Source organism: Orycteropus afer, unplaced genomic scaffold, assembly GCF_000298275.1.
Source record: "Orycteropus afer afer isolate SDZICR_OR568_19922 unplaced genomic scaffold, OryAfe1.0 scaffold00572, whole genome shotgun sequence".
NCBI lineage: Eukaryota > Metazoa > Chordata > Mammalia > Tubulidentata > Orycteropodidae > Orycteropus > Orycteropus afer.
In genome coordinates, this window is record NW_006922159.1 from 1,293,449 (window position 1) to 1,306,739 (window position 13,291).

The 13,291-nt window shown below is 50.7% G+C and overlaps 1 protein-coding gene across 1 annotated transcript in view; it reads left to right on the forward strand.

Moving 5' to 3' along the window:
* The first annotated feature begins 386 nt into the window (after window positions 1–386).
* The window catches only part of ETNK2 (ethanolamine kinase 2), a 29,593-nt gene continuing 16,688 nt past the window's right edge, over window positions 387–13,291 (forward strand). Inside the window, exons 1-3 of the mRNA XM_007956026.2 lie at window positions 387–644; window positions 2,806–3,065; window positions 6,489–6,611. Coding sequence (XP_007954217.1) covers window positions 387–644; window positions 2,806–3,065; window positions 6,489–6,611 — 641 coding nt within the window. The remainder of the gene's footprint in view (window positions 645–2,805; window positions 3,066–6,488; window positions 6,612–13,291) is intronic.

The following is a 13,291-nucleotide window of genomic DNA, read 5'->3' on the forward strand; positions in this document are numbered from 1 at the left end:
AGCCTGCGCAGGCCCCGCCCCCTGCGTCACCAGTCTCCCCACCCCCACCCCAACCCCGTGCTGTGCTCCAGGTAGCGGTGGCCCCAGCTGCTGGTAGTCGCAACCGGAGCTCCCCGGCGGACCGTGGGCCGAGGCAGGGGAGGAAGGGGCGTTCCCGCGGCCCCCGCCCCGCGCCTCGCCGCCCGTGATGTCACAATCCTGGCGGCCCCTGCATTCCCCGGCCGGCTTCGGGTGGCGGGCTGCGCGCCGGCGATCGAAGCGGGCAGCTCGCTCCTGAGTCATGGACTTCTCCTGGCCCCTCCTCTACCACTCCCACTCCCTCGCCGCCGGGCCCCCCCGCCGGGGCTAGCGCTCGACGGCGGCTCCGAGGGGGCGGGGCGCTGGGAATGGCTGTTCCCCCTTCTGTTCCTCTGCCTTGCTCGCCCTTTTACCTGAGGAGGCAGACGTCTTCCCCGCAGTGCTCATGGGGCATGGAGGAGAAGGGGGTAGCCAGTGTGGGCTGCCGAGAGCCGCCAGGCCCCCCAAGGACCGGCGCTGTCCCATGCTTTGGCATATCTGTGGATCAGGACGACATCCTCCCCGGCTCCCTGCGCCTCATCCAGGAGCTGCGGCCGCACTGGAAGCCGGAGCAAGTTCGGACCAAGGTAGCAGAGAGCGGGCGCGGGGCCGGGGCTGGGGCCCTGCCGGGTCTGGAACGGGCATGTGGTGGACGTCTGTCTGTTGTGCATCCTTCCGGGTGACCAGCCCAGGGGTGTACGGCTCCTGCCCTGGGGAGGTTTGGAACGGTGGTTGGTGTATTTGTTTCTCTATTTTGGAGCCTAAGCAAAACTGGGCTTACAACATCCTCACCTCTCCACCCACAGCCCCCTTTCTTGGAACTCTCCGGCATGCTGGAGGGCCACCTGCCCAGGGTCAGCATGCTGTATGTGCGGGCCCCACCCCCCTGTCGTTGCGTGCTGGTACCCCTCGTTGCCCAAAAGTGCGTCCCCAGCTAGCTTTGAAACCTAAGGAGACAGTAACTTTTTTTAGGGGGTGGGGGCACACTCATATACTGCTGCCCCTTCTCCACCCCTGAGGTGGAGCAAAGTCACCAGGCTTCCAGCTAGCTGCCCCAACCAGCCCATGAGGCACCCTGTGTGATTCCTGCTAGTACGGAACCCCTGCTCTGTGTGAAGCCCTACCCATTGCAGCAGGCTTTGGCTCAACAACCCCCACACAGGGCTCTTTCCCCAGCCCTGGCTGGACGAATTCTCTGGGGCACAGATGTGGGCAGAGCCTCTCCCACTGAGGAGCTCCAGGCCGACTTCCCAGTTGAACTGCATTTTCTGAAAAGAAACCTTCATCTGCCCACCCCCCACCCACTCACTCTGGGGGCTGCCTTGTGAAGAAAGGTGCCTTGAGGGGGGGTGTTAATTCAGTCAGGGCTTGCAGCTTGTGCTGGAGAGTGGTAGGGGGACTCTAGGCTGATGGGCATTCTGTGTGGCAAAAGTCAAGGTTTGGAGGAGGTTCAGAAGCTGACGTGGAGGCTGACAGACCCCTGGGGTTGGGGGTGGGGTTACATTTGCAAAATAAAAGGCCCAGTTTGATATAAAGACTGCCAGGGTCTCAAATAGTCCTGGAGTTAATTCCAGTATTGATCTAACATACTATCTGCCAGTTTTTCCCCTCTCTCTAGACCTCAGTTTCCCCATCTGGAATTGGTTCACATGTTCTGTAAGGTCCCTTCTACCTTTTCCTACTGAGCCCTGTAAATTCCATGGTTGCTTTCTTGTCACTCTACCCACAGAACCCACTCTCTCACCCTGGTGTCTCTTGTCTCTTCAGGTATGGAACTCTGAATGGCCCTAAGCACTTCTGATCCCCAGAGTCCTGGGGTGGGTGCCAACCTGCATACTGCTTGTACCTGTGCCACTGGATGGGGCAAGAGGTGCAGCTAAAAGCCCTTTGCCTGGCAGGCAGTGAGAGGAAGCTAGGTCAGAATGTACTTGTCCTGGGTGACTCCTTGCTCTCTTCTGCCACATTCTGGCCCATAAGGTTTCTTTCTGGGCTGGGGAGTGAGGAAGGGGAGGGGACACATCTACCTACCAAGTAGTGTGACAAGTAGTGTGACAATTCCTCCACTACAAATCCCATCCACTAGGGACAGACCAGGAGCCCTGGTTGTGCAGTGATTAAACGCTTGGCTGCTGACCAGAAGGTCAGCAGTTCAAGCCCACCAGCTGCTCTGTGGGAGAAAGATGCGGCAATCTTGGAAACCCTGTGGGGCAGTTCTGCTCTGTCCTATAAGGTCACTGTGAGTTGGAATCTACTCAGTAGCAACAGGTTTGGTGTTTTGGGTTTAGGGACAGACTTAGGAGAAGTGAATATGCCTGGCCTGGGCCCAAGCAACCATTTTTCTTTCTAGAACTCCAAAACCCAAACAAACGCACCCTGTTGAGTCGAATCCGACTCATAGGCACCTCTCTTTGGGTTTCCAAGGTGGTATCACCACAGAAGTAGATTGCCCAATCTTCCTTCCGAGGAATGACTGGTGGGTTTGAACCGCCAGCCTTCTGGTTAGCAGTCAGGTGCCTTAGGCACTATGCCATCAGAGCTCCTAGAACTCTAAACTCTACCCCAAAGCATTGGGGACAGGGTAGGGCATTAGACACAGTGCTTAGCTCTTTATTAATTGGGAGAGCTAAAGAACTGGGGGTTCTGTGTGGTTGAGGGTTCTGTGTGGTTTGCTGGAGCTGGGCCAATGGGGAAAAACCCTGCATCACTGCCCTTTCCCTATGCCTATGCACTGCCCTTTCCCTATGCTAGCGCTTCACCGATGGCATGACCAACAAGCTGGTGGCCTGCTATGCGGAGGAGGACATGAGGGACTGTGTGCTGGTGCGGGTGTATGGGGAGCGAACGGAGCTGCTGATTGACCGGGAGAATGAGGTCAGGAACTTCCAGCTGCTGCAAGAACATGGCTGCGCTCCCAAACTCTACTGTACCTTCCAGAATGGGCTGTGTTATGAGTACATGCCTGGCATGGCCTTGGGGCCTGAACACATTGGGGAGCCCCAACTCTTCAGGTGAGAGGATACCCAGAGTCCTACTCCTTTCCACTATCCCTTAGGCCTGGGGCTTTTAAATTTTTGGTCAACTTCCTTGGTGCAGAGTGGGTCCATGGTTGAAAGTCATCAGATCTTTGAACTCCCTGAAACTGCATATGTGTTCCTGTGCATTGCTCTGCAGAGAGGAACTACAGCTTTCTATAGATTTTCAGTGGGCTCTGCTAGAAGGCTGAGTTCTGGGGGAGGAAATTGAGAATTTTGGTGAACATTAGACCAAAGGAGCTGGTTCCCTAGGAATTAGCATACAGGGATCTACTTCCTGGCCCCATGCCTCAGCCCTCTGCCCGCTCTAGGTTTGACCTAGAAACATCTCAGGGCCTTGGAAATGAAATCTGAGCCAAATCCTCAGGGCAGTCAGGGTTCCCTTCTCCTCCCCTCCTATGGTCAAGAACCCAGGGATACAAGGAGAGTGGCCCCTATCTAGGGTGAGCGTGGTTCTACCCGGAGGAAAATGCCATCCCTCCTCCCCATTCCTCCTCCCTGTCTGAGCTCCCTCTGGGCTCCCTGACAAGGTGGGAGCTGAGGTTTGGGTTGCTGCCAGTGCTTCCTTCCAGAGGCTCCTAGAAACCTATGGTCCTCTGGTAACTGTTCCCACAGAATGCCTGGATGTGTTGGGCCCAGGAACTGGATATAACCTAGAAGCTTTGTGGATGCCCTTTGGGGCTTAGAAGGGGGAAACATATTCTCTCCTGACAATGCCAGGGCAGGGATATTCAGCGAAATCCTCTTTTCTCCCTCCAGTGCCAGGCCACTCAGGCTATGTTGAGGCCAAGGCCAGCTAAAACTTACCCCTGACTGCAGGGACAGCAGCACAGGGGTCTTACTAGGACCCTGGGAACCTGTCCTGTCTGACTCAATGGGCAGGAGACCTCTGCAAACTGAAGGGAAGCAGAATCCACCTAGGGGGAGAACCAGGTTCTAGGAAACAAACAGTTGGTGCTCAACTACTAACGTAATGGTTGGCCAGTCGAACCTACCCAGTGGCACTAGAGAAGATCTGCTTCCGTTAAGATTTCAGCCACGGAAACCCTATAGAACAGTTCTACTCTGTAATACATGGGGTCTCCATGAATCTGAAACCACTTGACAGCAGTAGCTTTTGGTTTTAGAGGAAACCATGGACTTGGAGGAAAGGAAGCTGAGAGTGCTCCCCTCATGCTCCAGAGCACTGCCTCTGGGGCTGATAGAGCCCCGGGATACTCATGCTGGCTTGTATGTGTCTGGAAGCTCTGGTAGCATAGTGCCTAAGGCATTTGACTGATAACCAGAAGGCTGGTGGTTCAAACTCACCAGCCCCTCCTTGGAAGGAAGGTTGGGCAGTCTACTTTCCTAGTGATACTGCCTCGGAAACCCAAGGAGGGGTCGCTGAAGGTCGGATCTGACTTGACAGCAGTGAACTTGGTTTTTGGTTTTTGTGTCTGAGGGAATGGGACTATGCAAGCATGTGCAAGAGTCATTTCAGGCTCCAGCTGAGCAGCTTCAAATCCCCCAGCCTGGAGATGTGAGGTCAAGGAAGGATAGGAGTAGGGGATGGGGAGACCCTGTCCTGGCTTCACCATATTCCTCAAACCAAAAAAAAAAAAAAAACAAACACACTGCATGGAGTTGGATCTGACTCATAGCGACCCCTCCTTGGGTTTCCTAGGTGGTATCACTATGGAAGTAGATTGCCCAACCTTCCTTCTGAGAAGTGGCTGGTGGGTTTGAATCGCCAGCCTTCTGGTTAGCAGTCAAATGCCTTACGCACTACGCCACCAGAGCTCCTAAGTCTTCTGCAAATAAAGCTGAAATACTGGCAGATCCTCAACACTCCCTATCTCCCTCTACCTAGGTAAATCTTATGCTGTCACTCATTGTCTCATGGAAATAATTGTCATCGTCAGAGAGATTGAAGATGGATTTAGGTTTGATAAGGAGGAGAACTGTGCATTTAGGGGAGGGCCAGAAATTGGGATCAGTGTAGGAGGTTGGCCCTTCCTTGATGATTTTCCCACAATAGACCATGATCTCTCTGAAATGAAGGTGGATCTCTGAGGTAAAAGAAGGAGGAGAAAGCCTGGGAAGCCACCCTCCCCATCTTTTCCTGAATCCCACCCCCCCGCCTGAACCTCTGCCTGCTGAGGCTTTGCAGCATAAAATGCTGAGTGTTGAGGTTCACTTTCATTGCTATTCCAGACAACAGCCCTATTGATATTCAAGAAAACGCTACCTTCATGCTCTGTTCAGAATCTTCCTTTGGGAAGGGAAGGCCTGGGTCTCAGGTCCCTTCTGCTGCCTTGCCTAAACCTGGGCTGCTCATTGCTGCCCCAGGCCTCTGGCCACTGAAACCTCAGCCAAGAAAACCTCTTCTTCCCCCAACCACTCCCTTGCTGACTCGCCACTGACTCCTTTCACCCTTCAGAGGGTGAGGGCCTTGGGGGTTTCAGCAGGAGCTCTGAATCTGCCTTGTTAGTGAGTGTCCCTGGGATAAGGTTTCAACAGCTAATACCTTTGTTGTCTTTCCCAGTGATTATTATGCCAGCAACAGGCAGAGGCAAAGGAAGCTTGAACGTTGGAGGCTCGGCAGACTGGTGGGGGTAGGGTTCCAGAAGGGAGGACTGGGTGAGCCCAGCTGGGACTTTGGGTTTCCGATGTTGAGGTCCTTATCTAGGCCCTTCTTCTCTGACCCATCAGGCCTCCATCCGCCCCCGCCTCCTCTCCAGCAACCTTCCCCATCCATACTTTCTTCTCTCCCCACCGCCCCCTCCTTCTCTCCCGGGACCTTGGATAATGTCCATGGGAGAACTTGAAAATAGAACGCTGGTTTGTTTTGCGTCCTTGGCACCCAGCCACCAGCATCAACTCCCTGCAGCCGAGGAAGGGGCTGCCCTGGGCCAGCCTGTCTCCCTCCCTACCTTGGCCAGCCTGATAAGAAGCGGGCATTTCTTCCCTGCAAGGCATCACCACCCCCTAATCCCTTGGTGGGAGGTGCCCTACATTCACCTCCCCACCACCACCCCAGAGAATGGGTCAGAGTCCAGGGGGTGGAGGGGTACCGTTCCCATCCTCAGGTGCCCCCTGTTCCTAGGGATTGCTGTGGCTATGCAACCTCAGCATGGAGCAGGTCATTGACTTGTGGCCAACAGCCTACTGCTTACTCTTCTACTCCCTGGAGCAGCCCCAGCTCTGGTTTTGGAAAGGTAGCCGCTAGGCTAAAGGTCTTAATTTATTTTTATGCCTTCTGCTGAGACCTGCTGTCCACAGGGCTTAGGGCTCCTAAGAAACCAGTAACAGTCCCACTCTTAGTCCTCTGTCTGGTCCTTCCCTTTCTGGTCAGGAGGGGCTGAGCTGGGGAGGGCATGCCCCAGCACTGATATCCTTCTCTTCCTGTTTCTGCTGTAGATTAATCGCCTTAGAAATGGCAAAGATCCACGCCATCCATGCCAACGGCACCCTCCCCAAGCCTACCCTCTGGCACAAGATGCATGACTATCTCACGCTTGTGAAGAACGAGATCAACCCCAGGTAAAAAGATCTGGGAGGGCCCAAGGCTGCTATTGGCTCTGCTGTCTTAATATGATCCCCTGCCCCATTCTTTTGGTTCCAGCCCATTCCCAGGAGGGCTTAGAAGCTCACTTCCTCCTAGAGCCCCTTTAAATGGGCTTGCTGAGCCTCCATCTCTAAGCAGAGCTGGGCCAATTGATTAAATGCCAGGAATTTAGATCAGCAGTTTCATAACTATGTGCTCATTTGTCCTTGGGTCTTCTGATTGTGGCAGAATTAGGGTTGGGGACAGCTTCTCCCCATTTTATTCAAAGGAATACTGAGGCTCAGAGACAACGCTTTGCCTAATATCACAGGGCTAGTAAGAGGCAGGACTTCTGTTTCACAGCCCTGGGCTCTTTCTACCTGACCTGCCTTCTGAACAAATAGGAGGGCAGGGCTCTCTGAGAGTGGGGTGTGGCTGAGTTGACAGTCAGTTAGAATTTAACCCATCAGCTGACAAGCCCTTAGTACATCACAGTTCCTTCTACTTGCTGGACTGCTCTTGTCCCTATGTACCTCTGGGGACCCTGCTCTCTCCTCCTTGTTCAGACCAGGACTTTGAACTGGTTCTTCCCAGTTCAGTCGTGGCTGACAAAGCAAAACCAGAACAGACCCAAATTTGTAAAATGTGGGTAAACCAGAACCAGTACCAGAAGGAAAAAAATTACAGGTTGATGCCCTACTAGAAACTTAATCTCCCACTTAGAAAACAAGGGCAAAGTGTGCATTGCATATGAGTCATCTTTCTTGACCAAACCAAAAAAAAAAAACCAAACTCATTGCCATCGAGTCGATCCCGACTCATAGTGACCTCTCCTTGAGTTTCTGAGGTGGTATCTCTACGGAAGTAGATTGCCCAATCTTCCTCCTCCCTTCTGAGCCTTTTGGTTAGCAGTCAGATGTCTTAGGCAGTACACCAGAGCTCCTCTCTCTTGACTGTTGTTGTTGTTGTTATGTGCCGTCGAGTCGGACCCAACTCATAGTGACCCCTCCTTGGGTTGCCGAGGCGGTATCACTACGGAAGTAGATTGCCCAACCTTCCTTCTGAGGAGTGGATGGTGGGTTTGAACCACCAGCCTTCTGGTTAGCAGTCAAGTGCCTTAGGCACTATGCTACCAGAGTTCTTCTCTCTTAACTAGCAGAGTCAAAACAACAGTGACCCACTCAAAGATGGCTGCTGATCACGTACTGCTTTGAATGTGTATTGCTTTCCACAGTCCTGGTAATAATCCTGAAGGGGTTTACTACGCCTCTTCCAAGTCTCCAATTCCAGGGCTTCAATCTGTAATTTTTCCCTTTCCAGTTTCATTCCATTTCACTGAAATTTTAAAAATTCATGTCTGTTCCAATTTCACTTTGTTAGCCATGACTGCACCGGTTCGAACAGTTTCAAAGCCCTGGGCCAGACTGACAACTTGCTGTTTCCTTCACTGCTCTTTCTAGGGGAGGAGGCACTCCACCCATCCTGCCATTGCCTTTCCTCAGATAGGATGGGGTTCCCTGAGCCTGCCTTTAAGCTCCCTGGCCAGCACTCTGAAAGTCCTGCTAGCCTTCAGATACCTGACTCCCCAACATGCCCTTGAATGCTGAGAAAGGGATGGAGGCATGGAGAAAAGGATAAGGGCACCCCTCCCCTTTCCCAAAAAAAGGCAGTGGTGAGTCCCTGATTCCTCCCTGGGGGGACTGAGCATTGTCTTTGTTCCAAAAGTTCTTGGGACTAGAGTGCAGTAGAGGTTTTGGGGCAGAGTATCCCTTCTTTAAGATGGCAAGACAATAATGAACTCTATCCCTATTGCTGCACTGGGGAAATCTGCTGCAAAGGAACTCTTTAAAGTGTTAAAAAGCAAAGATGTCACTTTGAGAACTAAGGTATGTCTGACCAAGCCATGGTATTTTCAGTCGCCTCATATGCATGTGAAAGGTGGACAATGAATAAGAAAAAACAACGAGGAATTGATGCCTTTGAATTGTAGTGTTGGTGAAGAATACTGAGTATACCATGGACTGCCAGAAGAACGAACAGATCTGTCTTAAAAGTACAACCAGAATGCTCCTTAGAAGCGAGGATGGTGAGACTTCATCTCATGTATTTTGAACATGTTATCAGGAAGAACCAGTCCCTGGAGGAGGACATCATGCTTGGTTGTGGAAAAAGAGGAAGACCCTCAATGAGATGGATTGACACAGTGACCTCATCAGGCGGCTGAACCATAGCAATGGTTGTGAGGATGGGCAAAACTAGGCGGTGTATCATTCTGTTGTATATATGGTCACTGTGAGTCAGAATGGACTCAGTGGCACCTAACAACAACATCCCTATCATGAGTGTGTCTCTGTCACATGTGCACACATGTATGCACATACACATGTGCGTGACTCCATCTGTATTCTCCTACTTCATTGATTGTCAAGCACTGTTTTGGGAATATTTGGGATAGCTTAAGCCTGCCCTCTTTTTGACCATGTTCACGTCTTCATGTCAGCTAGGACTGGGACAAGGACTGCCTTCTTCCTTAGGACTAGGACAGCACATGGAGCTCAGGAACCTCTTGTATGGGAGCCAACAGAGTCCTCTAATCACTCAGCTCTCCCCTTTCATTGGACAAATGGAAAAACTGAGACCCACAGCGGGGATGGGACTCGCCACAGATCAAATGCTGATCGGTGACAGCTCAAGGACCAGCAGTCAGGCCTCCTGATGCTTAGGGTGATCCTTGATTCTGCAGCTTCTCTTGACTGCACTATTGCTGGGTAACCTTAGGGGAGGAGGTAATCCCTGGAGAAGAGCTGACCAACTTGCTTTGCTCATGTCAGACCTTTGACCTTGGATAAATCAAGTTGCGTAACTTCTTTGGTCCTGCCCTAAATTTGCCTAATCTGCCCCAAAGCAGGCTGATGATGAGCAATTACAGACTTAGATAAAGCACCTTGAGTTCCTGTCATTGCCTAATGGTCTTGATTTGTGAAGGAATCTTCATTTCATAAACATGGATTGATTGGGATTTAAAACAATATGAAACATGAATATGACATTGGCCCTGCCCACAAGGAGCTTAGGGACCATCTGGGTAAATAGAACATGCCCACACATAGCTATAAAACAAGGCAGGGTGTGTAGTTTATGCTTGAGGGGTGAAAATGAGTGAAAGTCATCTTGGCAGAGATGAGACGGGAGGCCACTTCAGGTGAGGGGAATGACACAAGCAGGATTTTCTCAGGAAAGATGAGTGGATGAGGTTGCTGGAGCAGTTCTTCAGGAGGGACTGAAAGGGGTCGTCGGAGATAGGGTTGCAGAGGTGAGCTGGAGCCAGATTGTGAGGGACCTTAGATGCCAGCCTAAGGAACCAAGGTAGTGAGAGTCACTGGGGGTATTTGAGCCAAGGAGCAGCCTGAGCAGGACTGTGGTTTAGAAAGACAGCTCTTCAGCATTGTGAAGGACAGACTTGGGTAGGTGAGAGGAGTGAAAATAGGAAGACCAATTAGGGGAATGTTGTCATTGAATGAGCAAAATCTAGGATTAGGGCTACCACACTCTGAGTGTCACATTCCTCTGGGGTGCTCTCTAAGTGCCCAGTCCCAGGCCCTATCCTGGAGATTGACTGGGAGATCTTGCATTAGATCCCAGGAATCTGCATTTTGACAAGCTCTCCAGGTGATTGAGGCAGATGGTTAAGAGAGACCACGTTTCAGAGCAACATTGCCTGAAATGAAATTTTGCCTGAAACTTCATCAGCAGAATGGAGGTGAGGAACATGTTCAGAGACCTTATGGAAAGATTTGGCAGCCTTGGTGTTTGGTTGGAGATTGGGGCTGGGCATGGAGGTTCCAGGATGGTTGGGAGAATATGGGGCTGATGAACTGATTCAAGTCATCAAAAGGAGATACTGGTTGGTTGGTGTGAGGGTGAAGGTGATGAGTCAGTAAACTCCAACACTTCAACAAAGTCCACCGTGGGGAGGAAATACTTTTCCCTTGCCCAGCCCTGCAAGGAGGAGACTTGCCAGCTAGCAGTCCCTTCACATGAAGAATCCCTGAGTCAGGCATTCCTGGAGAGGCCCCGGCCCCTTCATACCCATCATGAGGGACAGGCAGAGGTGGAGCAGTTGTTCCTGGGGTGTGAATGTCTCTGTGATGTAATGTGGTTACAGGCAGTTCCCAGATTACCAACAAGTTCCATTCCTAAATCTGTCTTTAAGCAAACAGTTAGTTATGGTCATATCTAACATCAGTTAGTCAAACATTTGTCTCAGTATACAATGTACTTTTCTACACATGAAAAACATAGAAACACTTCCAGGTACACTAAAACATCTTTAACATAATAACACAGTAATAATAATAATGTTTTGATGTGAGTGGCAAAGTAGTACCTGTTTGTTATTACAAACCATTGTATGTATCTTGAATTTTCCGTATAATAGGTTTTATGGGGCATTGGTTCGTAGCTACAGGTTGTACGTCAGGCGTTTATAACCCAGGGACTACCTGTACTATCTGCATACTCCACAGCCTTGAAAGAGTCTGGTGGTGTCAGGACTGAAGTTAGCAAGTCTAGCAGTGTTTCAAGTGCTCAGGGGAAGACAGCCCAGCAGCTGAATGAGGCCGCCCAGGAGATAGAAGGCCTGGGGTGTTGCCACACTAGCCATCTGTGTGGCCTTGGGGTGGGGTAGGGTGGGGGTCAGACGGAGATTGGGAACTGGGCAACAGGAATCTTGGATATCAGAAACGTTTTCTGGCAAGGACTTGGGCAGACTAAGAGGAGCCCTGTTGGTGCCCTGGTTAAAGCATTCAGCTGCTAATCAAAAGATCAGCACTTCGAACCTGCCAGCCACACCGTAGAAGAAAGATGAAGCAGGTTTAAACCTCATTGCCATTGAGTCGATTTGACTCATAGCGACCCCTCCTTGGGTTTCCAAAGTGGTATCTCTCTGGAAGTAGAGCCTTGCAAACCCTATAGGGCAGTTCTGCTCTGTCCTGTAGGGTCGCTATGAGTCAGAATCAACTCAATGGCAGTAGGTTAGGTTTTGGAGTTTTTTGGACAAACTAAAGAAAGCCTACTAATTTTTTTTCTTTTGATGGTCTCAGTTCAAGGAAAACAAAAATCTTAAAAAGTAAAGGTAGCTTTTGAAGATTGAAATGCAATGAATGCAGACTCATCAACCCAGATAAATGCCAGTGAGAAGGAGGGAAGGGCTCCCCACTGAACATGACCCCAGGTGACCTCTCCTAACAGCCTCCCTACACTCAGGAGGCCTTTGCAGCACCACTGAGGGGTACTGTGGTCTTCAGGGAGTGTGCGCAAGCCTCACCCTCAGAAGACTCAGCTTGATTTCAGATCCTCTGAAGAAGTGGAGGATCCAGCTGTGCAAAACACCTCTGGAGACTGGAGAAAAACTCTTCGCTTCCCTGAGCCTCAGTTTTCCCACGGGATTGGACTAGGTGGTCTGAGATTCTCTTCAGCTCTGACCTTCGAGTCTGTGACTCTGGAACACGGGCTCAGAGCCTGGAGGGAGCCTGCCTGCTCTCCCTCTTCTGGGCAGGGAGGTGAGGATGTCTCAGTTGCTGACTCCTGGTCTCTGTGTTCTGACCCTGGGCTAGGGAGAGAGGGGGTGAGTGATCTGTCCTGTGGGGAGGTCAGAGGGAATATCTCAATTGTCATCCTCACTCATGGGCATTTACTGCCCTGGATGAAGAACCACAAATAGACACATGAATGGAAATAAAACCCAGGCCTCCTCCCCTCCACCTATTGGTGGTTCTGGGTTTTTAAGGACTGTGCTAACTATTTGGCTTTTTTACTGTACATAGGCCTGTGTGCATACCTGAGGGCCAAAGTTCAGAGTATCCAAACACAATGTACCTCACCGAACTGCCACATGGCCTTTGATAATCTCGATTGATGAAGCCATTCATTCTTCAACAGATACTTCTTTCAGCTCAAGTGCCTGCTCTATGTGCTGTGGGATAGGGGTGGGGTGGAAGGAGGGGCAGCATCAATGCATGTTTGTTACTGCTCTCAAGTTGCCCACACAGGGTCTGGTGGGGTCTAGAACAAGGAATCACTGCTCATAGTTCAGGGTGGAAGGGATTCGTTATCAGGGAGCTGCAGAGCAATTGCTCTTAGATGGAAAGGCCCTAATACTCACTGGGAGTCCCTGGGTGGTACAGATGGTTAACACCTGGACTGCTGGATGAAAGTTAGGAAGTTCAAGTGCACCCAGAGGCACCTCAGAAGAAAGACCTGGTGATCTACTTTAGAAAAAGCCACTGAAAACCTTATGGAGCACAGTTCTACTGTGACCCATATGGTTTCCAAAGTCAGAATGGATTTGATAGCACTTGGTTTGATTGGTTGGTTTTTGGATGAAAAATACAGATAACAGAATATACACCACTTTAACAATTTCTACAAGTATAATTCAGTGACACTCGTTACATTCTTCAAGTTTTGCCACCTTTCTTGTCTTTTCCAAACTGTTTCACTATCACTAACAGAAACTCACCACCCCTAAGCTTCTTATCTAACCTTTCAAGTTGCTTTGTCAATTTACATATAGGTAATTACATATAAATAATTCTTTAAAGAATCTAATACTTTTTGGGAGTTCCGGCAAGATGGCGGACTAGGCAGAAAGACTGCACAGACCCTCTTCAACAAA